The following is a 26764-nucleotide window of genomic DNA, read 5'->3' on the forward strand; positions in this document are numbered from 1 at the left end:
AAAGTTTTGCTCCAATTGATTGATTTTGGGCAGAGCTTCACATAGTCATTTAGGTCAGTTGTATTGATCTGACTTCAATATGCCTGTTTTGCTCTTTGCGTTTGTAGTGGCGCATCTTTCCTGGTGTTTGCAGGTTCAAGAGTAGAAGGACCTCTATTTCTATCCACTGTGTTTGCGTGTGTGCAGGGACCCCTTTTAGTTCCTTTTAGTTTAGTTAGGCTGTGTCCCGACTCGCAAGCCACACTCCTCCTTCTGGGGGTGTGGTTTGGAGGTGTGGGCAGCATCACAGTGCGGGCAATTTTTGTAGGAGATTTATTTAGGGTTAACCCTATTTATTTAATAGGGTTCAGAAGCTTTGAGACACACAGGTGTATGAGCTCCTGCCTCTGCCGTAATGAAATTTGCATTTCCTACATGAAGTTACTGCATTTGTGTCCCCAGTAAAACTTTCCTCCACCCTGACCATTTCAGCCCTGATCATCTCTTGGTTCATGCCCATGCCATGATACAAACTGGAGGTCTAGGTGCACAGCATCATCCCTCCTGATCTCAGGCTATTATAATCAGTCCAACCACTCTCACTATTTGCTCTGATTTCCTATTACTTGTCTATTGCCATTTAGCTTATCTTTAATTTTTGACCCTGGGCCAGCCAACAGAGGATGGGCTCCCTTTCTCTATTCTGGGCTGCTCCTGTGATTTATTTCCATCAGGGATTTATTTCTTGGCTAGTTTTGTGTCTTTTCTTCCCATTGGAAGTTTTTAACTCTCTTGCTGGATTGGGGGTTCTGGCTTAGTCTTTTTGCTTTTTCCTGTCTTTTTTGTGATGCATCTAGGTGGTATCACAGTGTAAAAAATAATTCACCTGTCACTGTTTATGGGCTTCACTTTTGGATTAACCTACTCCTGGCATAAGGACTGTGACCATAGACTGTTGTCATACAACCGTATTTGTTCATTTGTTGAATGGATATAGAGTTGATTTTGGGATTAGCTGTAGCAATGTGAGAGTGGTTTAGAAGCTAGGAACATAAGTGATGTTTCTCAGATTACGTGCTACAACAGTAGACTTTAGCTAGGTAGCTGCTTAAACTGAGTAGCTTCAGTGACTCTGGATAATCTGTAAAACACTTTGCTTTGTATTTTGTCCTGGATCATGGTGGATGCTAAGAAAAATGAAGAATAATAGGCCCTAAAATGAATATATATAAAATAACATCCTGCATTGATATTCTCCATTTGCCTGTGTCAGAGTGTGAGCAGATGTAACATGCTCTGGTTTTAGCCTATTTGGTATTATTATTTAGGTATTAGATTGTGGGTCTCATGGAAAGTTTGAGAGTCAAATAAATCAAAATGAATTCCCTAATCCCATAGTGTCTGGTGGAGGGGTTAATGAATGGCACTGCTGCTGTTCAAAGCCAAGGTCATAATATTTTCATGGAAGCTTATCATCCACATAATAACTCCTTTGCTTTTGCGTGTTTATAAAAGACTATAGGGTTACTTGCTGTGCCCATTTAGGTTAAAAAGCACTGGTTCAGGATCTCTTGCTGTCATCGGTAAGAATGCAGGCCCTTTTATACAATGTTTATTTCGAAAATTGCATGGAAAGCCCAGGAAAAATCCACACCCACATTGATCCTGATTTATTTATTTATTCCTTGCCAACTTTCATTGTGGGAGAGTAAGTACAGCTCTTGGTAACAAAACTGGGCTGACTGGCCTGTTGCAGGTTGATTGGAACCACAGATATGCTTTAATTTGTAATAGCTGATATTGACTCTGTGAATGAAATCTATTTGAGCACAATAAAGAAGACCTCTGATATTTGAATTCATTCAGTGATTACTGCATGTATGATGAAATAATAAATGCTTTGAAGGGGTTCTTTCTTTCAATACTGGCAAAAAAGAATGAAAATATAACTAGGCAGGCAGAAAGGACACCAAAAACTAATGGGAAAGATCTAATGACTACAATAAAACCTAAGCCAGCTAGCTAGATAATATTGATACCCCTGATATGTTTTCCTAGCTAGCTAGCTAGCTAGCTAGCTAACTAATTAGCTAGTATCATGTAGGCTATATTATGCCTGTATGAACAATTAATATTCCTGGCCCCTTTTCCCAAGGGCTCAGAAGTCCCCCACTTTCCCCACCCTTGGACTACAGAATTGTGTAGGCCTACATGTTGCATCCAGGATCAGCTGCTGAGAAATCGATAAGCACTAGCAGGAGATTTGACAGCGACATGAGTTGGATGTTAGACTATTGAATTGGTACCCGTTTCCCTCTGGTTTAATATGTAAAGAAATATCCAGGTGAGCATAGGTTTGTGCTCCTGACACTGCTGGTGTTGCAAACCTGCGGTTATGTTGTTCTTGGCTTTGAGTCTGAATGCACTGTAGCTCAATAGAGAGGAACAACTGGTGTTATCAGATGCTCTGAGATTTTTTTTTTAGCATATTCTCCTGTGGAATGGTGTCTAAATAAGGTAGTGTGACAGCGCGTGCCACTACGTGACATCGCTGTTTTGTATCAGCATGAGACACAAGTTTCCATCCCTGCCATAAAAAAAGCGATCTTTCTGAAGCCACAGGACTGTACTCAATTTCCAGTCCTGTTTCTGTTGTTGGTATGGAGGCGCGTGAGGGGTGTGCTCTTGGTTTGGATGACTGATTTAATGTGTGCTGCGTTGTTTGAATGAGAATTCTGTACGGTGCAGCAGGTCAGCGACTGACTGCTGCGGTGAGCTTGTTCTGCATCATTTCAACACTTTACAGCAACGTGTGTCTGAGAGCAAAGTAGGATGGAAGATTTGCTGTCCTTTTAAATGCAGAAAAGAGAGTCGGGAGGAAATGGAGACACGGAGATTCTCTGGATCTCTGTGGAATCCATAGTGCTAACCTCAGGCATCCCTGTAGGGCAAGTGCAGCTCTACAGGGAGATGTGCAAGCCTGATTCTAGACAGACTTCTAGGTCCATTTTTGAGTAGTACTCAGAGGATACTGTGCAGTTCAAATACCATATGAACGGCAGATCTGTGCTCTCTAGGGTTTGGGTTTAGCGTTAAGGTTTGCGTTTACGGTTTAGCGTTATGGGAGATGCTGATTATCCCTCTAAGCAAACATGAGTCCATTTTTCCTTACCATAGGGAACACACAGTGCTCAAGATAAAGGCCACCCAATGAATGCAGTTATGTTTTAATGAGAGAACATTGCTGTCTGAACTCAATGACCCAAAGTTGCTTGCTCAGCAAGCATTTGCAGTCCAAGGTCATTTTGTGTGCTTTTTTGAAAGGAAAAGTATGAGGCTCTAGGTGTCTCCAGTGACCTGGCTTGTGCTGAAGTGCTTTCTCTTTGAAAAGTCCTCTGACTCACTTTATGCTGCATTTTTGCGGCATGTGGGCCGAGGCACAGTTTGACAGGAGAGAGGAACTGTTCCTCGAGAGAGAAACACTGTTCCTCAGGAAAGAGGCGCTGTTCCTTGGGAGAGAGGCGCTGTTCCTCAGGAGAGAAGCGCTGTTCCTCAGGAGAGAGGCGCTGTTCCTCAGGAGAGAGGCGCTGTTCCATGGGACAGAGGCATTGTTCCTTAGGAGAGAGGAGCTGTTTCTTGGGAAAGAGGCGCTTGGGAGAGAGGCGCTGTTCCTCGGGAGTGAGGTGCTCTTCCGTAGGAGAGAGGTGCTGTTTTTTGGGAGAGAGGCTCTGTTCCTCGGGAGAGAGGCAATGTTCCTCAGGAGAGAGGTGCTGTTCCTTAGGAGAGAGGCACTGTTTCTTGGGAGAGAGGCACTGTTCCTTGGGAGAGAGGAGCTGTTCCTTGGGAAAGAGGCGCTGTTCCTTGGGAGAGAGGCGCTGTTCCTCAGGAGAGAGGCGCTGTTCCTCAGGAGAGAGGCGCTGCTCCTCAGGAGAGAGGTGCTGTTCTTCAGGAGAGAGGTGCTGTTCCATGGGACAGAGGCATTGTTCCTTAGGAGAGAGGAGCTGTTTCTTGGGAAAGAGGCGCTTGGGAGAGAGGCGCTGTTCCTCGGGAGTGAGGTGCTCTTCCGTAGGAGAGAGGTGCTGTTCTTTGGGAGAGAGGCTCTGTTCCTCGGGAGAGAGGCAATGTTCCTCAGGAGAGAGGTGCTGTTCCTTAGGAGAGAGGCACTGTTCCTTGGGAGAGAGGCATTGTTCCTTAGGAGAGAGGAGCTGTTTCTTGGGAAAGAGGCTCTTGGGAGAGAGGCGCTGTTCCTCGGGAGTGAGGTGCTCTTCCGTAGGAGAGAGGTGCTGTTTTTTGGGAGAGAGGCTCTGTTCCTCGGGAGAGAGGCAATGTTCCTCAGGAGAGAGGTGCTGTTCCTTAGGAGAGAGGCACTGTTTCTTGGGAGAGAGGCACTGTTCCTTGGGAGAGAGGAGCTGTTCCTTGGGAAAGAGGCGCTGTTCCTTGGGAGAGAGGCGCTGTTCCTTGGGAGAGAGGCTCTGTTCCTCGGGAGAGAGGCAATGTTCCTCAGGAGAGAGGTGCTGTTCCTTATGAGGCTCAGCTCTGACTGCAGTAGTTTCTGCTGAATGTGCTGATCTCTTCCTCCTGTCGCGTGCTCCGCTCTCTCCAAGGAGTGGGAGTGACCTTCCACACAATCATGTGCGCCAGAACCACAGGTACCACCCAGAACAAATGCTCCCGCTGTCTGGAAAACTCACACTCTTGTGCATGGCCCAATAACGAGATTCTTTTTAAAAGGACGCAGACTTAACATAAAACATCCAAATGTGTATTAAGATCTTAGCTGCAGGAAACCTGTGGCGTTTGGTGCCCTGAGGGAATGTGGCATTGTTCTGGTGAAAAAATGATATGAGACAAATTGAAATGTCAATGGCTCTTAGAAAGACATCAAGCCTGGGTCTGTGAGATGACGATACACAGAGAATAATGTCCCCCCTCCCCCTCCCCCAATCTGATACTGCCAAGGCTGACTCCAGGCATGGTGGCTGGCTAATGCTAGCCCAGAGTTGAACAGTGTTTTATCCTTTACAATCTACAGTCTTGGTGAGCACATTTTTTTGAATGAGCCAGAATTATTGTTTAGCGTAGTTTTTTGTAGCATTTGTTCATGCATTCTGCTGAAAAGTCTAATGGCCTCTACAGGCATTTTCCTCAGTAGCAGGAAATATCTAGCCTTCCCAGCATTCAGTTTGAGACAGATATTTTTGTCGGGGACCCAGAGGTTGCCCCCAGTGATGTGTGTTTTGTTGACCTGCAGGGGGGTGCTGTTAGGCTGTCATCCGTCCTTAAACGATGACTGAGAAAGCAGGATATTCTGGGTAGAGAATGAGAGATGCAGAAATCATCAGATTCCAGTGACTTGTGTTCATGCACGCATGTGTATATATGCGTATGTTTATGTAAGGCATGTTTGTACTGTATATGTATGCGTTTGTGGAAAGCATGCATGCAGGACTGGTGACCTAGGGAACAATTGTGAAATGGTGGGTGTTCTCATAGTGCCCTCTCATGTTATTACGTCTGTAAAACAAACCACAAAAAATCTGTTTTTCTGTGTTATGATTTAGGCTAGTTGAGGTGGGTGGTGTCAGGGATAAGTTGAGGTAGGTGGTGTTGGTGATGAGTTCAGGTGGGTGTTGTTGGGGATAAGTTGAGGTAGGTGCTGTATGTGAAGAGTTTGGGTGGGTGGTGTCAGGGATAAGTTGAAATGGGCGGTGTAAGTGAAGAGTTGAGGTGTGTGGTGTAAGGGATGGGTTGAAGTAGGTGTTGTTGGGGATAAGTTGAGATAGGTGGTGTAAGTGAAGAGCTGAGGTTGGTGGTGTCTGGGATAATTTGAGGTGGGTGGTGTAAGTAAAGAGTTGAGGTGGACAGTGTTGGGGATAAGTTGCAGTGGGTGGTGTTGGTGATGAGTTTGGGTGGGTGGTGTCAGGGATAATTTGAGATGGGCAGTGTAAGTGAAGAGTTTGGGTGGGTGGTGTCAGGGATAATTTGAGATGGGCGGTGTAAGTGAAGAGTTGAGGTGGATGGTGTCAGGGATAAGTTGAGGTGGGTGGTGTTGGTGATGTGTTTGGGTGGGTGTTGTTGGGGATAAGTTGAAGTAGGTGGTGTTGATGATGAGTTTGGATGGGTGCTGTCATGGATAAGTTGAGGTGGGCGGTGTAAGTGAAGAGTTGAGTTAAGGCGGTGTTGGGGATGAGTTCAGGTGGGTGGTGTTGAATGGGGAATTATATTTGGTAGTCACGTTACGAAGGAAAATAATATTCCATAGCAGATGGTGCTAGAGGGAGCCTGAAACGCTAAACAAGCATAAACTGAGCGATGTTGATGTACAGAGTTAGCTTGGAGATGCTGTGCCGAGATGAAGTGGTTTGCAGTTCATTAGGAGAGTAATGATCTGGTGCTGAAGCGCGTCATTTCACATGGAGGCATGTTAGCCCAGCGAAGTGCACCACTCCTGAAACAGGCTGTCTCATGCCGCACTTCAGTTTGATTGATTGCTTGATAACAATAATTTATCTTTTACCATCACTCTAGTGTGGCAGGACAGGAGTTTTACGAGCCAGTCAAGAAGGCTTCATCCTTTGGTTTGAGTGGAATTGTGCATCGTTGTTTCAGTTCAGTGACTTGAAAATTCTTGAAGAAAAATTAAATTGCTTGGTTGATAACAATAATTTATCTTTTACCGTCACTCTAGTGTGACTGGACAGGATTTTTACAAGCCCGTCAAGAAGGCTGCGTCCTTTGGTTTGAGTGGAATTACACACAGTTGTTTTAGTTCTGTGACTTGAAAATCCTTGAAGAAAAATAAAATTCCTCCTTGGATGGCATGATTATGATAGATGTTTATTCTGTACTGTTCACTGGGAATTTGAAATAATTCTTTTATTCAATATTTTTCTTCTCCTTATTTTGGAAGGTCCGGCTGTAACTACCACACAGGTCAGACATGGATGATCTTTTTCAAAAGCTCCTCCTTTTGTTGTCTCTTCTTAACCTGCTCTTGAAAGATGGATTTTCCATTTGTTCAGTGGAAGGGGATTATAGCCATTTGCACTACAACAGCAGAGACACGCAGTTGTAAACAGACTGGAATTATTTAACGTGTGCTATTGGCGTAAAATGCTTTTGTTGGACCATCTTGCCAGAAGTTCTAATGAGAGGTATTCAATGTCCACTTTATCAAAAAAATGAACAAAATTAATTTGGTCAAGTTTGACTCATGAACATACCTGCAAAGCCTGAAACTGATCATTTCACTGTGGTCAAAATGCCCTGTGAAGGTAGAAATTAGGCTATATTGGCTCAGATCCTGCTTCTGGGCATCTTTTTTTTTTAATCCTGTTGAGGGTTAAGACTGATTATGCACCCCTAAAGAGGAACTGCTTACTGAAGCATGGCTCCTCTGGGGTCACGCACATGCTCCGATTTATATTAACTGATTTAATTATCTATGTGTTTATACTTCAGACTTTGTCTTTTTTCTAAATCTGAATTTAATTTCTTCATGCATTCCTCCAGCAGAGCTTACTTTGTAAAAGGATCACGGGGCGAAGAATGGACAATGCAGAGTCCTGCGCTGCACTAAATGCACTGCTCCCATGGGCGATCAGTCACGGTCAGAACTAGGATTTGATCTGAGTCTTCAGGGCGCATCACTGCTAGATGCACGATTAGGGAATACTTGGGATTCGTTTGTTCAGCCAGCACTGTAGTGGAGACTGCTGGGAATGATTCCTGCAGAATGATTCCTACAGAATCATCTGGAATGATTCCTAAAAATCGTAAATTGGTAGTAATTGGGGGGGGGGGGAGCTCGGGGGTTTCATATGGGGGTTATATGTTATTTAAGGGATTTAAATTTGTTTTGGAAGTGGATTCTCTTAAGGTCTCTTGGGGAGAGGCTGAGCTGTGTTTGTTTGCTGTAGTCTGGAAGCTTCCCTTTTCCTCTAGGAGACGAAAAGGCCATGCTGTGACTTGTAAAGGGCCTTGTTTTTCCACTCTGAGTTATGACGTGAGAATTGTCTGTACAGGAAGAAGGCTTAGCTGCTGATTTATTGTGTTTTCTTTACATCACAAGTTCTGAGGGTGAGTAAAGGAGTCTTTGATGGGCTGTCAGTAGAGGGGAGTTTGAAGCTCTCCTCACAGATTTTGGAAGTGGGAACCTATCCCAAATATGCCGGGAATCTCCATAAAGCCCTCTGTCATGAGGCTCACTGTACGAGCGGTGGAATGAAGGTTAACATGAACCTGTTTCAGTAGAGGTATCAGGGAGCTCCATCGGACTCCTCCCACTGACCTCACTGTGTCTCCATGGGCTGATTTGGTGAAATAGAAGCTCAGCGCTAGCTTGCAGGTGTGCTTGAATGGGTTGATTTGGTGAAATAGCAGGTGAAATTGGTTGCAAATTGGCTACATTTAACATGAGTGTTTTTTGGAACATAACTTAATTTCAGCTATGATTATAAACAGGTCTGTGGCTTGCCGTGTCAGTAATCTGCTATGTCTGTGGCGTTGTCTGGAAGCCTTTATTTTTGTATGTCACCTCTGCTGTTGTAACCACATTTCTTAATCTGACGTGTTGTCTCACTCTCAGCCAGTATTTCTTCTGGCTTGAGTCAGTGCTTGGAAGGTTTGTAGTCACATTCTCAGGGGACCGAGTTTTTCGGCTATTCTCACTCTGACAGAATCATTACCAATAAATTGGACCAGACATGCAAGTCCAAACATGGACACCAGGATCAGGCGCGCATTTTAACATGGATGGAACAGTCGCCGGACGTCATTTTATTTTCTTAAAGTAACTGAATCACGATAATGTCTCTTTTACCGCAAGGATGAAGAAAGGATTATGAGGCAATGTAGAGTTCATCCTGAGGCCTCTGGTGGTCTAATGCGGTGTGGTTATGCGAACAGACCTGACCAGCACCCTCCACTCTCACCAGTGGGTACATTCTCTCTTTCTTCTTTTAATTTTTTTTTGTTTTTCCAGTTTGTTTGCTTTATTGGCATGACAAACGCCCCTAAGCACATCCTGGACGTACTGTACAGGGTGTGCTAATATCGCCCTGTCTCTGGCACACAGAGAGAATCACCCTGCACTTTTACAGTTTAACTGATAACTACTGTTGGGTGGTTGAGGGGGCCCACAAAGGGATAATCTTGTATAATTTTGAACACATGCCTCTATTTTTAGGGGTTTACGCACTGTCCCCGACATGATGACAGGCTGTTGCGTACGGCGACGCGCGCTCTGGGGTCCGGGACCGACTGCTAGCAGACGGGTGGAAAAAGCCCTTTGTACACTGCAGCGCTTAGAGGAGTCTGACCTCTTTCACTCTGCGCTAGAGTCAAGGATAGTCTTTCCCCCTCTTATGTCAGTATTCTCTTACCACTGGCTCCGCCTCCTCGCCTAACACCCTTTTTTCCGGATGGGCTGCTTTGCAGTGGCTTCGTGTTATCGATTTGATAAGAATAAAAAAAGGGAATATTGATTTTCCCTGAGCACCCAGTCAGCCTTCCCGCTCTGCTGTTCCGTCGGAGAGAATTCCGGTGGAATTTGCTCTGACGCACTGATGGAATGGGAGGGGGAGGAGCCTCCTGAGGGCTCGCAGCCATTCAGCTGGAATAAATAATGAATGAAGGGTGACTGATGGACAGCGCAGTGCAGGCTCAGATGGGTTCTGCTGGCTCATTCCAGCCCAGGCTCAGCGTGGTGCTGTTCTACAGTGCAGAGACGGGCATGTTCAGACTGGTCACCAGAGAGGGGCGCGTACGCGCACACACACACACACACACACAACACTCAGTTGCACATGGCAGAATATACAAACATGCCTGCATATGCCTGTCCACACACACACACACAAAACTCTGTTGCACCTGGCAGAATATACAGACATGCCTGCATGTGCCCGTCTACACATTTGTGCGCAAACGTACTCACACAGATGTATGCACACACTCAGAATTGATATCAGCATGTACACACCGCACGCCAAATGTACAATTGTTTGTCTTTTCCTCCCGATCTCAGTGCATATTGGCTTTTCAGCTCTGACGTGCTGTGACAAAGTTCTGTTTGTTTATCGCTGTGAATGGAAAGTGTGGAAGCGAGATGTGTTTGGGTGACTATCGCTATCTCTGGGTGTCAGAATGACCCCCGGGGCTGCAGTATGTTTGGGTTATAGAACGAGCAGCTTCCAGGCGTCTGTCTATCGATCTGTCTGTGCCCTCCTGGGCACCAGAATGCAGCACTAGAAATGCGTGAGTGAGTGTGTGGGGGTACGTGTGCTGATATGTGAGTGAGTGAGTGAGTGAGTGAGGGTGCGTGTGCTGGTATGTGAGTGAGTGAGTGAGTGAGGGTGTGTGTGCTGGTATGTGAGTGAGTGAGTGAGTGGGGGTGCGTGTGCTGGTATGTGAGTGAATGAGTGAGTGAGTGGGGGTGCGTGTGCTGGTATGTGAGTGAGTGAGTGAGTGAGGGGGTGCGTGTGCTGGTATGTGAGTGAGAGAGTGTGTGCTGGTATGTGAGTGAGTAAGTGAGTGAGTGGGGGTGCGTGTGCTGGTATGTGAGTGAGTGAGTGAGTGGGGGTGCGTGTGCTGGTATGTGAGTGAGTGAGTGAGTGGGGGTGCGTGTGCTGGTATGTGAGTGAGTGAGTGAGTGAGGGTGTGTGTGCTGGTATGTGAGTGAGGGTGTGTGTGCTGGTATGTGAGTGAGTGAGGGTGTGTGTGCGGGTATGTGAGTGAGTGAGTGAGTGAGTGAGTGAGTGAGTGAGTGAGTGTGCTGGTATGTGAGTGAGAGAGTGTGTGAGTGAGTGAGTGTGCTGGTATGTGAGTGAGTGAGTGAGTGAGTGAGTGAGTGTGCTGGTATGTGAGTGAGAGAGTGTGTGCTGGTATGTGAGTGAGTAAGTGAGTGAGTGGGGGTGCGTGTGCTGGTATGTGAGTGAGTGAGTGAGTGAGTGAGGGTGCGTGTGCTGGTATGTGAGTGAGTGAGTGAGTGGGGGTGCGTGTGCTGGTATGTGAGTGAGTGAGTGAGTGAGGGTGTGTGTGCTGGTATGTGAGTGAGGGTGTGTGTGCTGGTATGTGAGTGAGTGAGGGTGTGTGTGCTGGTATGTGAGTGAGTGAGGGTGTGTGTGCTGGTATGTGAGTGAGTGAGGGTGTGTGTGCGGGTATGTGAGTGAGTGAGGGTGTGTGTGCTGGTATGTGAGTGAGTGAGTGAGTGAGGGTGTGTGTGCCGGTATGTGAGTGAGTGAGTGAGTGAGGGTGCGTGTGCCGGTGAGTGAGTGAGTGAGTGAGTGAGTGAGTGAGTGAGTGAGTGAGTGAGTGAGTGAGTGAGTGAGTGAGTGAGTGAGTGAGTGAGTGAGTGAGTGAGCGTGTGCTGGTATGTGAGTGAGTGAGTGAGGGTGCGTGTGCTGGTATGTGAGTGAGTGAGTGAGTGAGGGTGCGTGTGCCGGTATGTGAGTGAGTGAGTGAGTTTGCGTGCGTATGTGCGTGCCTGTGTGTGCGCGTGTTTTGATAGGCTCGATGTGGGACTGGAGACAGGAGCAGTAGTTTGTGTTTTGACTAGCAGCCAGTGAAGCCAATCCAGTGTTTAAAAAAAAAAAAAAAAAAAAAGGTTTTACCCTCGGGCCCCAAACCACAGCCCTGCGTAGCGTCAGTTTATTTTTACTGCCCCAGAAATCTGCCCCTGCTTCAGTTCTCATTTTCATGTGGGAGATTTTATAATGATATAACGTTAAAGGAAGTGGGATTAATCGTGCAGCGTTCAGTAAGTGTGTTCCGATGGGTTTGCCATTGCATTGCTGCGTTCAGTAACTGTGCTTATAGATTTGTCATTGCGTTACGGTGTTCAGTCACTGTGTTTTTACGGATTTGCTATTAATTTGCAGTGTTCAGTAACCATTCTCATAGACTTGTCATTACTTTGTTGTTTTCAGTAACTGCTCTTCTTATTTTCTTATGAATTCACCATTACTTAGCTGTGTTCAGTAACTGTTCTTCTACCTTGGAGGCTGGATCTCCCGTGGTAGAGATAATGTCCAGCCCCCATGTCTTCCATCGCTGATAGCAGTCCGGATGTTTTCATTCTGTCTCACTGTCTCAGCCCTGAAAAAACAGCATTTTGTCATATCATATGTATGACCATTAAAAAAGTTTCAGTTCAGTTATTCAGTTACTGACAGGTTACTGAGAATTTGTACCGTCTTTAAATTGTGTTTTATGACCATGCAAATACATTTTAAATCAGCGGTCTAACAGGAAAGAGGAAGTGAGGTATAAATGATAAATGTGAGTTTGAGGCTTGGTAAGGTGTGAACTGGGTTTAAGGTTTTTGGACCCTGAGGGAGTGTACTAAAGAATTAGCTTCCCTATTTGTAGTTTCAGCTGTGGTTCTTTCGTGTATTTTAAGCAGAGAGGAGAAGTGTAATTAAATCACACTACTTTTAAATCAGCCTACATTTACAGCTAATTTTTGTCATACAACTCAGCTGTGCTCTGCTCCATTAGGCCATTTGTAGCAGAGCTCTGTTCAGTTTTACAGAGGAAGCAGATCACTCCTGATCCTCATGTTCTGCTGCCCCTGCAGAAATGTGGATATCCAATACAGAACTTGGGATATCCATTACAGAAATGGGGATATCAATTGCAGAAACAGGGATATCCATTACTTTAATCGGGATATCTGCTACAAAAATGGAGATATGAGTTGCGAAAATAGGGATATTCGCTACAGAAATAAACCTGGTATCGCACTTCAAAAGACAAACCAGGATCCCGTCTGAGACCACATTGCTGCCTTCCAAATACGTCCCTTACACGCCCTTTCACCTGAGAGGCTGTGGAATGAGAGAGTCACAGAGGGGCAGGGACACCGTCACGTTTACCCTTTACTCTCACAGTACCCTTACACTGTGGTCTAAGTGTGCTCACAGAAGGCAAGCTTTATTCTTCAATTACAACCTCATTCTGTAGTTAAAAAGGTTAATGGTTGTTGGATCGATGACAGACTGGGCAGGTAGCACGGAGGGTTCCGATGCGATCGCCTCATCCGAAGAGCAGCCGAGTCTGAAGATCGGCAGCGTGCAGTTCCTGTGCATCCGCAGACCGACTGGCCCGGCCCACCGCAATTGGCTGAGCAGCCGCAGTGGGAGGGGCAGCATTGACTTGCCAGAATCATTTACGATCTGACACAAAACAGTTCAACCAGTCGTATTCATACATTCGATTTATGCAATTGAAATTAAACGCACTGACTTCAGAGTGACTTTTTTTTTTTTTTTAGCATTTTCAGCTGATGAAGCAAAGTTCCTTTCTGCCCTCCCTCTAGAGGATTCTTGGCCCCTTCTGCCAAATGCAGTGCTCTAACAGCACATCATGTCCCCAGTAATGCCAGCGACACCCCAAGGGCGCTGCAGAAACACGCTGCCCCACCACCCCCACCCCCACCCCCACGAGCAGAGGCCCGGCTCTCTGAATGGAGCTGTGTGTGATTTCAGAGTGCCACCACGTCTCCTATTCACCCGCGGGAACAGCTGCATATCATTACTACTACTGTTCTCACTCTGTGCGTCTCCACGGTGAGACTTCCCGCTAACCTTTTCGAGGCCCTCGCTGCAATACTTTTGAGGTCGACTTGCAGTATTGGGAAATGTTTCCATCCTGGAAAAAAACACTGCTTTATTATTAAGAATTATGCGGTAAACATGGCATAATTAGTCCCTTTTCTGGACTGTCATTGTGCTTTTAGTGCTGGCACTGTTGCTGTGGAGTGGAACCACTCTCTCACTTTAACACTGTCTCTGACACTCTCACAGTGTCGCTTTCACACTGTCGCTCTCACACTCTCACACTGTTGCTCTCGCTGTCTCTCTCTCTGTCACTCTCTCACTTTGGCTCTCTAACTCCGATTCTCTGACACTCTGTCTCTGTCACTCTCACACTGTCACACTGTTACTCTCACACTCACACTGTCACTCTCACACTCTCACACTGTCGCTCCGACACTCTCTGTCCCTCTCACTGTCACTTTCTCACTCTCACTCGGAAGCTCTCACACTTTCGCTCTGACACTCTGTCCTGTCACTAGCTCTGTCACTCTCACACTGTCGATTTGACACTCTAACTCTCATGCGCTGACACTCTGTCACTGTCACTCTGGTACTCTGCCGCTTTCTCACTCTGTCACTCTGTCTCTTTGTCACTCTGTCTCTCTGTCACTCTGTCACTCTGACACTCTGTCTCTCTGTCACTCTGACACTCTGTCACTCTGACACTCTGTCTCTCTGTCACTCTGACACTCTGTCTCTCTGTCACTCTGACACTCTGTCACTCTGTCTCTCTGACTCTCTGTCTCTCTGTCACTCTGACACTGACACTCTGTCACTCTGACACTCTGTCTCTCTGTCACTCTGTCTCTCTGTCACTCTGACACTCTGACACTCTGTCACTCTGTCACTCTGACACTCTGTCTCTCTGTCACTCTGTCTCTCTGTCTCTCTGTCTCTGTCACTCTGTCACGCTGACACTCTGTCACTCTGACACTCTGTCTCTCTGACACTCTGTCACTCTGTCTCTCTGTCTCTCTGTCTCTCTGTCACTCTCCCGCTCTGTCACTCTGTCACTCTGACACTCTGTCTCTCTGTCTCTTTGTCACTCTGTCACTCTGTCTCTCTGACACTCTGTCTCTGTTGCTGTCACACTGTCGCTCTCACACGGTTGTTCTGACACTGTCTCTGTCACTCTGTCACACTGACGCTCTGCTGTGGCTCGGGCACTCTCCTGGCCTGCTGCTCCTCGGGGTCAGGAACTCGCTTCCAGTAGTTGTGTATTTTGCTGTTATTCATGTGCATTCGGAATCACAGCACATAATGAATTATTTAACAAGGTGTCATTAACTATTGATGCAGAATTATGGATGATGAAGTGAAATAATAAAACCATCATAATGAATAATTATCACCCTTTTCACTACAGGCAGTGAGGCTATGTATAGTCCTGCTATTCTTCATTTTCAGTCTCTAATACTGTTATTTGCCTGTGGGTGTGTGCAGAATCATTAGCACTGTAACGGATGCTTTGCGGAGGCATTACTGTAAGGAAGGCCTGCTGATGTTGTGGAAATTTCTTGCTGTGGTGTTTGCTGATCTCTGCAGTTGTGTCAACAGCAGCACGGAACCCTCCTCTCTTCATGTCGCTGAGTTACAGTTTAATGTCCCATGGTGTGCTATAGGGGGATGGAGCAGTGCACTATGGGACAGAAGAGGAGGCTTAAGGGGGGCTCCGCTGTGATTATGGCAGGAGTGTAATCCTTGGAGTGGTGGGCTTGTAACTGGAAGGTTGCAGGTTTAGTTCCCAGGTATGAGTGAGGACACTGCTATTGTACCTTTGAGTTAGGTACTTAACCTGACTTGCTTCAGTATGGCCTATATCCAGCTGTAGTGTCTTTATCTGCTTAATGCCTGTAATGTTAATGTTAAATTTGGCCCTTTGTCCTGGTGCATGGAGGGCACCATTAGAGGCTTATACATTCAAGCTGTCAGTCACTGTTTAGAGTGAAAGATCTGTATTTAGCCTACTCACTGCTAGAGCAAATGTGTCCATGCGCGTATGCATGTGCGTGCCCGTGTGCGTGTGTGTGCAAACCGATGAATCCATTTTGTTCGTTGTGTGACAGCTATCACGTCTTTTGACATTGACAATGAGTTCATATAAAGTGTGAAGACTGAAATGATAAACCTACGGGGCCCTTTGTCGTCTGTCAAAGTGAGATCTCGCAGAACTGAAATGCGAGTGCAGCACAGGTCTGTGAATGACGGCTCCTCTCTGTGGAGTGGCTGTGTGCCTCTGTGCAGGCCTGTCTGCGCGGCTGACAGTGAAGCTCTTGTTTCTCCAGCGTTTCCAGCCTGGCCTCTGCGTCTTTCTGAGTAAATGGGAGGGTGGGGGTGGGGGGTGGGGGGGAGGGCAAAATGACCATTGCTGGCCTGCGAAAAGAGTCATCAGTAACCCTGAGACCCAATCTCACGGTGTAATCAAGTACGCTGCTCTCTGAGTAATGAAACGTAAGTGCATTTCATGGAAGCAAGTTGGGTTGCCATATGGTGTCCGAGATTGTCACAAGACGGAATATTTGAAATACTTTTAAGAGTAGCCGGAATGTGAGGACAGTCCAGGGGAAATATCAGCACGAGCTTTGTTTCCTACTCCTCATATTTTCCTCACATTTTTTCCTGTGTGTGTGTGTCTGTGTCTGTCTGTCTTTGTCTGTGTGTGTCTGTGTGTGTTTTTGTCTGTGTGTGTCTGTTCGCGTCTGTGTTTGTGTGTGTCTGTGTGTGTTTTTGCCTGTCTGTGTGTGTCTGTGTCAGTGTGTGTGTGCATGTTTGTGTGTCTGTGTGTGTGTGTCTGTTTGTGTTTTTGCCTGTCTGTGTGTGTGTGTGTCTGCGTGCGTGCATGCATGTGTGTGCGTGTGTGTGTGTGTGTGTGTGTGTTTGTTTGAATGCACCTTGAGTCTAACCAAAACAATTCCGTGGTCACATCTGAAACAAATTGGCTTACAAGTATCTTGTTGGATTTGTTCCTACTGATCAAACTTAACTACATTTAATTACATTTAATCTGTTCCTTATTGCTAAAGCCAGTTTTCATCTGTCCAGTGACAACAAATTTGTGTTTGGGATATTTTTTTAAAATTTACTTTGCCAATCCAGTGGTCTTCTTTCCTGAAGGGGAACAACCCAGAAAACGTGAGTTCGGTGTCAGTCACCCTACCCACAATCCTTTGCTACCAACTTTCTAGAGTGCCTTCGCACACGAAGCGTGAGCCGCCTCTCCCGAACAGGGCAGGCAGCGAATCGCACTTCACCTGGAGTCAGCGGTATGATTAAAGAGGGCAGTACGAGGCTGGCAAGTGCCCGTCAAATCTGACGCGGGCCCGAGGAGGCAGGGGCGCTGCGTAGGGGCTCTGCCTTTACCGCTTCCGTCCGTTTCCGCCATCGACGAAATCCGCGGAGGACTCATCGGAACGAATCGCCCGGCCGGGGCGGCGGCGTCTGGTAGAAGCGGGGCGGAATGTGTGACCGAAAGAGACGGCGGTTTACACACGTGACTGGGGACGGCGAGAGCCCGCGGGCGCCGTGCAAATGGGCATTCGAATGGGTTTTTAAGCGTTTCATACCCCTCTGGCAAACAACAGACACGTGTTCGAAATATCGCTGCTGGTGTGAATCAGCGTTCTGGTCCTGCCCGTCGTTTAGAGATGCTTTTTATGCGGCTTGGTCTTTTTCAGGGCGTTATATGGCTTTGTGTGAATAATGCCATTTTCATCCGAAGCAAGTGTAGGCTCTAGTGTAATCCGGCATAATCCTGTCCTCTCTGTAAATCACATGGCACTACATGAGTCTTATCCTAAGTTTGCTGCAGAACTGTTTGTTATTTAGGAAAAGGAAAACGTTGGAAGGGGAATGAAGAGCTTGAAATATGATGAAAAAAATGAGCTGTGTTAGTGTGCGTTAGTGTAATGAAGTGGTCCGAGTGTTAACGTGTCTTAGCGTGATGAGTGTGTGTGTGTTAGTGTAAGGCTAGTGTAATGACTGTTTTAAGTGTAATGAGTTTGATCGTGTTGTAAGTGTAAGAGTGTGTTAGTGGAATGTTTGTAAGTGGAATGAGTGTGGATGAGTAATGACTGTGACAGTGTGATGAGTATGTGAATTTTTAAGTGTAATAAATTTGTATGTCTGTAAGTGTAATGAGTCTTAGTGTTTTCATGTGTGGTCACAGTTTGTTAGTCCGCACTGGCAGCAACATACACTGCCACGTAGCCCTAGTAAGACAGAACAAAGGCCCTGTTCATTTACTTGAACACTGGGAGACACGTCACAGTTTTGGACTCCAGAGAACACAAACGCTGCCACAGAGAAAATACCCAGATAATACCCCTCCTCACCGGACCGCTCGAGCACGCATGCTCGTCACGGTGGGTGTGGCCAACCCCAGGTTATCACTGGCCGGAGGCCTGAGGACAGGGCGACTGTAGAAGGGGCATTGTAGCAGGCTGTTGAGGACAGACAGACAAACCATAGAAGGGATGTAATGGTTGTGTGCTGAGGACAGACAGACAGACCATAGAGGGGGCATTGTAGCAGATTGTCGAGGACAGACAGACAAACCATAGATGTAATGGCTGCGTGCTGAGGACAAACAGACAGACCATAGAGGGGGCATTGTAGCAGATTGTCGAGAACAGACAGACAAACCATAGATGTAATGGCTGCATGCTGAGGACAGACAGACCATAGAGGGGGCATCGTGGCTGAGGGATGAGGACAGATGGATGAACCAGCTGAATGATGGAAAATTGTGGGTGTGTGTGGGCCACAGCTGAGGCACAGGAAGTACTGCTGATAGACCCCGATAACCTGCATGAATGATTCTCTTTGCAGACAGCTTTTCCACTGGGCAGAAATCTCCCAGCATTCTCAGTGCCAATGACTGCATCTCTTGATTAAAAGGGATTTGAAAAAAAAAAACTGTCAACTTGAGAAAGACCTTTTTGGTTTTTCTGGCAACCAGTTGTAATTTTTTTTATTTTGGAGGGTCACGTCATGCTGATAAACTTTCAGAAGAAAACCAGGTTGCCCTCTTCATGTTCCTCACATGACACACAGAGGTAGACAATCGGTGTGTGCGTGTGTGTGCGCATGTGTGCGTGCGTGCGTGTGTGTGTGTGTTGTGTGTGCGTGTGCTCTACTGTGTGTGCTCCCACGCGTTCAGTGAGTGTACCCGTCTCTGTGGTCCTGTCTCTCTCTCTTACTGTCTCTCTCACACACGCACACCCAAAATGTGCGGAGAGCCACCAATCTGGAGATATAAAAGCACGCTGTCATCTGCTGTGGGGGTTTAAAACAGTCTGAACACCGTGTGGAGTCTGTGCAGCTAGTCTGTGGTGCAGGAGCTCAGCTAGCTGTTTGAAGCGAAAGCGTGTGCTGTTCCCTGTAGAGGGTCCAGTGCATGCAGACTGCGCCTGTAGAGGACCACTGCAGTCCTGCATGTGTCCATCTGCATGCAGACCGTGTCTACAAGCACAGACTGCCTCACACAAGTTGTTCCTTAGGTTGCGTAGATATTAGCAAGAGGTCTTTTTCTTAATTGAATGTCTTCCCTGGGGTACTGCAGTAATTTCACCCTGACGGCTTGTGCTCTCTGTAACGTCTTTAATTTCGCTCGTATTCTGCTTCAGCGTTGGAATTTAATCTCAGTAAGGAAATCTGCAGTAGCTTAGTAGCTTAGTAGCTTTGCGCTTAGTTCAGCTCTCGTTTGGCCCATTTCGGCTTTGGTTCAGCTTGGCCTTGGTTTATCCCTGGTTTAGCTCAGGTTTAGTCCTGGTTTAGCTCAGCTTTAGTTCTGGTTCAGACCAGTTTGGCTCTTGTGCAGTTGGTTTATTGAATGACAGAATACCCCCCAGCACTGTCCATCCATCGTTTATATAGAATAGTCTCAACATCAGCACATTATACTTGTCTGGCTTGCGTGTTTCCTGCATGTACTATGTTTGCAGACCCCAGTCACTAATGCCACTAATGCTTATGAGGAAACCTAAATCAACTAAATGTTTTGGCAGTGTTTTTAAGTTGTTTTGAGTGAAACGTGTTCTAAAGCAAAAGCTTCTTTTTCATTCACCGAGCCACAGCAAGGCTGATGTACCATCATCTGCAGTATTGCTTCCTAGGATGTCAGCTTCTGAAGTTATTTATTTATTTATTTTTCTTCCCAAATAAATATATTTTCAGGGGGTGCACCCACATTGTTTAATTCAGACAGGAACTCCACTGCCTCCTGGGAGGGAGGGGGGGCTGCTGGGGGGGGGAGGGGGGCTCGCGGTTTGTCTTTCTGCCCCTGGGCCTCTCTGCCCGGCTCTCTGGACCTTGTAGAGCTGTTGTTTTGTTCTCGGAGCATTTACACCGCTATGTAAATAAATCTGTGCACGCTCTGGAGGAAGGCTGGGATCGCTTCACAATGGTTCCTCCATGGGGGCTGTTTGTTTGAGTGTCATAACAGAGCACTAAGAGAAATGGCATCCCACGTGTGTCTTTACTGAAGTATTGTCCAGTCAACAAGGGTCACAGGCTGACTGACCAATAGAAACATTGCAGTACGTTTTGCCTCAAAAGGAATGCGCGTTTATTCAATGGCGGTTTTCATTTGGAAGTGATGCATTAAGAAGTAGAAATGTACAAATAGGCCTCCATCTTCTGGCATCTTGTTAGTACTGCAGTACTGTACTGGGTGACTGGTCTATGACAGAGCTTCAGTTCATATTTTCAAAACTGTTGGTTGTTTTGCTTTGTGGGTTCTTTCTGCCTTTGGTGCATTTGTGTGCCAAATAACACTCAAACACAAAAATACTTTGATAAGAATTGAGAATTTAGTAATGCACGCAAGCTGGTAATGTGTGTAAGGTAGTAACAGGAGTAAGTTAGTACTAGGCTTTAGCAATGTGCCAAATTTTATAATGAGTGTAAGTTAGTGATGTGTGCGAGGTAGTAATGTGCACAAGTTAGTAATGTGCTTTGGTAATGTACCTTAGTAATGTGCGTAAGTTAGGAAACCAATATTATTTCCTGTTCTGGCCCCGCTCTCACACCACAGCTCTGTGGATAAATTTTTTTTTTTTTCCCTAGTGGAATTCAGAACAATGCAAATGGAATTTTCCAGGCTGTTTTATTTGCCCGGTTTACTTGTGCATTTTTGTTCTTTCCACAAGACATTTCTTACATGCTTCTATAAAGCAAACACAGCTGTGAGATCACAGGCTGAACTCCCATTTCCCACTTACACCACCACTGCATCCGCCCTCCTGACTGGTCTGAATGGGACCGGCACGTGGGCACTGAGCGCTAGGCTGCGGCTTCCAGTCATTTATTTTGTTTTTGCGCCAGAGAATTGAAACAGTGTGGATTGGTGTGCCCTCTGCTGGTGGAGTTGTGTATTTTGCTAGGCCATTCTAATTTTTCCTTCTCCATTAGTTTTTCCCTCCATTAGTTTTTTTTATTTTGTCTTTATTTCGGAGATCCGTGTCAATTTTTTAAATCTGTTTTTAGTTTTAGTTTCAGGGGGTGAATGTAGCCTATGTTTCAGTTAAAATGTTTGCCTTAACAGAGAGCGGAAACTTTCGCAGCAAATGGAGACATTTGAAAAAAAAAGAAAACATTTTGGAAAACTTGCACTACAATTGAAATAATGTAATAATGTCAAAAACCTCGGAAAGTAAACTATCCCTTTCATACAGCAAGGCTGTTTGTGGCTTGGTGAAGAGACGCATGCAATCCTGTGGAGGGCGACTGCCCTGAACCTGTGGTGCATTTTAGGTGAAGCTGCAAATCCACTTGGTTCCATCAGGGTGCAGTATGCAGTATGCGCCTCAAAAATAATTTTCAAACTGTTTTATTTCTTAGTTTTATTTGACAAATTGATAAAAGGACAGTGTTGCATTGTCAAGGATGGCACAATTAAGTTAAAAATGTATTTCCATTCTGGTGCATACACTTTCAAAATTTCGATGGCTACACAGCAAACCAATTACACAACAGTATAAACGCAATCAAATTTACAGTCTAAAAATGTCTACAAAAGAATATTAGAAAACAATTAAATCAGTTTTTTCTTCCAGTGAATTACAATTGTGCTTTTTCTAGCAACCAGGCATTTACGTTTTCTTAAAGCTTTCTGAATTGGCAGTGTTTTTAATGGCTATGGGTAACTTCCATTCAGAGGCTCTTAATATACATTTTGGCTTTTGCATTTTGAAATAAATGCAAACTATGAGGAGTAAAAGTTTGATTTCTTTAAGTATATGGGCTTGGATTGAAATAGCCTACATGGCTTTTCTATTTTCCTAATACATTGTGCAAAACTGGGTATGAGGATATGAATTAGTGGGAGTACATTTTTCTTTGCAGTTGTGAACTTGTGTGCAGCTACCACGGATGCGGTGTTTAGGCCTACTTGCTGTACCAAACTGTCGGCTCCATTGGCGGCTCCAGCTTAAAGTCGCGGGTAGTGGCACTGTCTGCATTGGTAGCTGCTCTCGCAGCATCTGAGCTGTCTGACACTCCCCTTCATGCATATTCATAACGAATCAGAAATTACTCCAATTCCTATTCTGCAACAGCTGCGAGGGATTGCTGGCCAGACTTTCAAAGAGAGGACCGTTTCCATTTCAGCGTTGGTTCTGGCTGCCTGGTGAGGCTCCAGCCTTCACTGCACTCGTAGGCCTATATGCAGTATTGGGCGAAAGTCCGAGGCAACCCCTTTCATTTATTCAGTTTACAGTAAAATCGGCCATTCAGTGCGGGTGTTTTTTTTCAGTATCAGACAATAATGGAAGAAACATATTAAACAAAAAAATACAGATGCATATAATATCAAATCTATCAGTATTAGTTCACACTTTCTGTTGTGCACACTGCTACCATATTTCAGTTTTCCTTACTTCCAACCAACAAAAAAGTTAATGCCAGTGATGTTATGTGAGAACCCTTTGCCTTCAAAAGTGACTGTAACATTCAAACAAACAGCTACACTTAGGCTACATTTTCTCTAGTACACTGAAACTGGACACCTGAGATGTGGAGTAAGGATTTATGGACCGATGAGTCTAAGTTATAGATTTTCAGAAGAGAAGGCGGTATGTATGCCACCTAAGCAATGAAAGACTCTCAGAACCATGTCCACAACCATCAGTCAAGCATGGTGCAAGATCAGTTTAAGTTTCGGGTTGGATAATTATCTGAATCTGTAGTCCTGAGTCTGTAGTTTAAATGTCCGGAGATGAGTAATTATCTGAATCTGTAGTTTATATCTGAGTCAGGTCAGTACGTACCTTAATCTGCAGTTTGTGTCTCAGATGAGTAATTACCTGAATCTGTGGTTTGTGTCTGATGTGAGTACGTCCCTGGATCTGTAGTTTTTGGCTGGTGAATCCGTTGAACATGTACCCAGGGCCGGCCCGACCCAAAAAACAAAGTAAACATTTGTTTAGGGCCCCGCGATTGGTTCGGGGCCCCCTCCCTCCAAGATATATATAAATATATATATTTTTAATAAATAATTCTGTTCCCTAAGACAATGGCTTTTTCATTAATCTAATATATATTTCTATTGGTGCGAAATCTTGCTGGTTGGGGCTTGGGGGGTGGTTTTTGACCAAAACAGAGGGCCCCATATATACTTTTTGTTTAGGGCCCCCAAAAACCTTGAGTCGGCCCTGCATGTAGGCTACCTAATTCCGTAGTTTGTGTCTGAGGTGAGTGCTAAGGCTGAACTCTACGTGTTGTTTGTGCTACAGTGTATTGCGGTAGCAGCCGGAAGATCTGATTGACATCTTGCCTTTCAGATGAGAATATCTCCACTGCCACAAACTGATTTCTTGAAGCACAGTGAAGGTCTCTGAAAGGCTGAAAATGTCAGTCTAAAGTATGGTGGAGGAAGTTTGGGATTTTATAACAATGTTTGGAGTTAGTGATTTGGTTTTGACTGAAGTCATCATGAATGCTGATACATGCAAATGAGTCTTAACATATTGTGCAGTACCCTCTTGACAATATTTAATTGGGAGCAGATTCATTCTACAGCAAGATAATGACCCCCAAGCACACACTGCTAAGCAGATCAAGCTGCTTGTGTTCTCAGAACAATGGACTTGCCACCCCAGAGTCCAGAGTCCATCATCATTGCTTGGATTGAGAGAAGCAGAAAATGCGACCAACTTTTGTGTCTGAACTTCGGTGTTTTTCAAGAAGCATGGAAAAATATCCCTGCAGATTTCTTCAAAAAAACTCAAAGCAAGTTTCCTGAAAATAACGGAAGCTGTAATAAAGGCACTGGTTGGACACACTAAATGCTGAAAGATTTGATATTGTACATAGTGCTGGAGGCTTTTGTATAATTTTGTGTTAAATATATGTTTGCTGCATTTTTTTCTGACAGTGAAAAATAATTTGCATATCCTTGCAATGGAAGGAAAGGGTAGTCTCTGACTTTTGCACAGTACTGTATGCAGATAGAGTATTTTACATTCGTCGGATAGATAACTCCCTTGTGTGTCTGCCATAATAAATGCCTGTTCATCAGTTGGGTTTTTTTTGCAGTTGTGGTTCTTGTTGATGTAGCTTAGTGTTATGTCTATTATCGTACACCGGGTCATTGTAACACAGGTCGGTTTTGGGACATATTTATAGATTTATATGATGGCAGAAACAGACCTTTCAATGTTAAGAAAAGGAAACAGAATACCTGGCTTGTTCCTCTTCTTATTCAGTGTATTACTCTTTGTGGTAGCCCACTATCGTACCACAGGACCTCCCGCCAATAGGAGGCGCTGTAGCGCTGACAGCAGCATGTGTAATGAGCCGACTGAGAACGCCCAGGAGCAGCAGAGTCGGGAGGCGTGATCACGGAGCGGCCTCACCTGTGAGCATGTTCTGTCAGTGTGTGGGGTAGGGCGTGGGACCGAGGGAGAGCTCCACCTGGCTTTAAGGCAGGGATCCTCAGTCTCATCCAGCAAGGGCCAGTGTGGGTGCAGCCTAGGCCTTTGTTTCAACCAAGCAGTTCCACACCTGAATGTACCAATCAAGGTCCTTAGCGAAGACTTCAGTTGTTAGTTAGTAGAATCAGGTGTGGAACTGCTCCCTCTCTGGGTAAGATTGAGGACCCCCTGCTTTACAGGGCGAGGTTAGCGTCCTGTCTTCATGTGGAAGCTGAGAGCCGCTCGAGACCGAATCGGCACCCTGCTGCCCGGGAGACTTCAGCCCCCTCACTGCTGCCCCTCCCCGCAGTGACGGGCTGAGCGCAAGGAAGGGGGGGGGGGGGGGGGGCGGAGGTGGAGCACGGGGCGCAGAGCGGAGAGACGCCAGTGAGGGGAGAGAGTTCACACCTCTGTGCAGGGAGCTCAGGGGAGTGTGGTAGAGAGAGCACAGGGGAGCGTGGCGCTCTGTAGAGAGAGAGCACAGGGGAGTGTGGCGCTCTGTAGAGAGACAGCACAGGGGAGCGTGGCGCTCTGTAGAGAGAGAGCACAGGAGAGCGTGGCACTCTGCAGAGAGAGCACAGGGGAGCGTGGCGCTCTGTAGAGAGAGAGCACAGGGGAGCGTGGCGCTCTGTAGAGAGAGAGCACAGGGGAGCGTGGCGCTCTGCAGAGAGAGCACAGGGGAGCGACCCTCTCTGTACAGCATGCCTCCTCTTCAGCAGGACTCCCGCGGCCTGCCTGCTTATCACTGCCTCGTCAGCGGCCGGTCCAAGAGGCGGCGTAAGAAACGCTCGGAACGCAGAGGTAGCTGTGTGTGTGTGTGTGCGTGTGCGTGTGAGTGTGTACGGTTCTTAACTTTTTCACAAGAAGCAGAAGTGCCAATGCTGTACTGTAACATTAACTGCGGAAGATATGGTGACAGTCTTCTGCCTCAGCTAATGACTGCTCTGTGTGTGTGTGTGTGTGTGTGTGTGTGTGTGTGTGTACAGTATGCATGTGTGTATTTCACTCTGATTATGTGAATATAAGATGGATGCAAAGCTCTGCACACAGAGCTGTTCATGCCTACTGTAATGCTTGTGGTCTGTAGATACTTATAGTATGTGGAGCTACAGTGGTGGCTGATGTGAGTAGTGAATCTGTAGTTTATGTCTGAGGTCAATATGTACCATACCTGAATCTGTAGTTTATGTCTGAGGTCAATATGTACCATACCTGAATCTGTAGTTTATGTCTGAGGTCAATATGTACCGTACCTGAATCTGTAGTTTTTGGCTGATGTGAGTACATCCCTGAATCTGTACTTAGTCTGTGGTCAGGTCATACCCGATTCTGTTGTTTATGTTTAATATGATTATGTACTTGGATCTGTGATTTGTGTCTGATGTGAGTTTGTACTTGGATGTGTAGTTTTTGGCTGGCATGTCACGTGAGTATGTACCTAATGCTGTAGTGTGTGTCTGATGAGAGTATATACTTAATTCTGTAGTTTGTGCCTGAGGTGAGTGCCAAGGCTGAACTCAACATGTTGTTTGTGCTACAGTGTATTGCTGTAGCTGCGGGATCTGACTGACATCTTGGCTTTCAGATGAAAATGTCTCCACTGCCACAAACAGATTTCTTGAAGCACAGAAACTCTGACACTGGGTGTTGCACAGCATCAAGCTTTGTTTCATCATAAAAGTCTATGAAAGGCTGAAAATGATTGCTTGACACTTAAAAAGTTTGATGAATCATGCACATGATTTTGACAAGGAACAGTGACAGAAAGAGAAATGCTATTGTGTCAGTTGTGAAAGGAAAGGTCATATCTCTCCAAATGTAATCATGACTAATGTGGAAAAAGCATCCTCCCCCCCCCCCCCCATCTGAGGCAGTCTGTGTTCTCCCCAATTCATTAATTTTGCTCTCTCAGTAAAGTGAATAAAGATATGTCATATTGCACTTGCAGATTTACTGGTTCAAAAGTGAAACTGTAAGACCAATTTGCAGTGACCATGCAAAAATGTTACACCCAGAAAATGGGTCTCATTTGAGCTCACCCCATTACGACTCATTAGGAGAGCTTGGCTGGGCACACTTGAGCCGATGAAATTGTGTGAGATATATGCAGAATCTAGGCCTGTTTCTGCCATTTGAATTTTGTTCCTGGAAATTCAATCTTTAATTAGTAATAATTGTGCCAGCATATTTGGTGTCACTGGCCAAATTCAGTTCAGCCGGCTTAAATTCATTAGGCTATTCAGGTTAAGTTAATTTGCTTGGGTCATGAATAAAGAT

At 45.7% G+C, this 26764-nt stretch overlaps 1 protein-coding gene across 3 annotated transcripts in view; it reads left to right on the forward strand.

Annotated features, from left to right (window-relative positions):
- LOC118222336 (double-stranded RNA-specific editase 1-like) overlaps positions 1-26764 on the forward strand; it is a 39828-nt gene that overhangs the window by 3692 nt on the left and 9372 nt on the right. Inside the window, exon 1 of one of the 3 annotated variants that reach the window (XM_035407829.1) lies at positions 25111-25288. The exons of 1 other annotated variant lie outside the window; for it this stretch is intronic. In XM_035407829.1, the coding sequence (XP_035263720.1) occupies positions 25189-25288 (100 nt within the window). In that variant the 5' untranslated portion in view covers positions 25111-25188. Of the gene's footprint in view, positions 1-25110; positions 25289-26764 lie in introns of those variants that run through there. One more of the 3 variants, XM_035407826.1, reaches the window with a different exon arrangement.

Source organism: Anguilla anguilla, chromosome 3 (genome assembly GCF_013347855.1).
Source record: "Anguilla anguilla isolate fAngAng1 chromosome 3, fAngAng1.pri, whole genome shotgun sequence".
Lineage (NCBI taxonomy): Eukaryota > Metazoa > Chordata > Actinopteri > Anguilliformes > Anguillidae > Anguilla > Anguilla anguilla.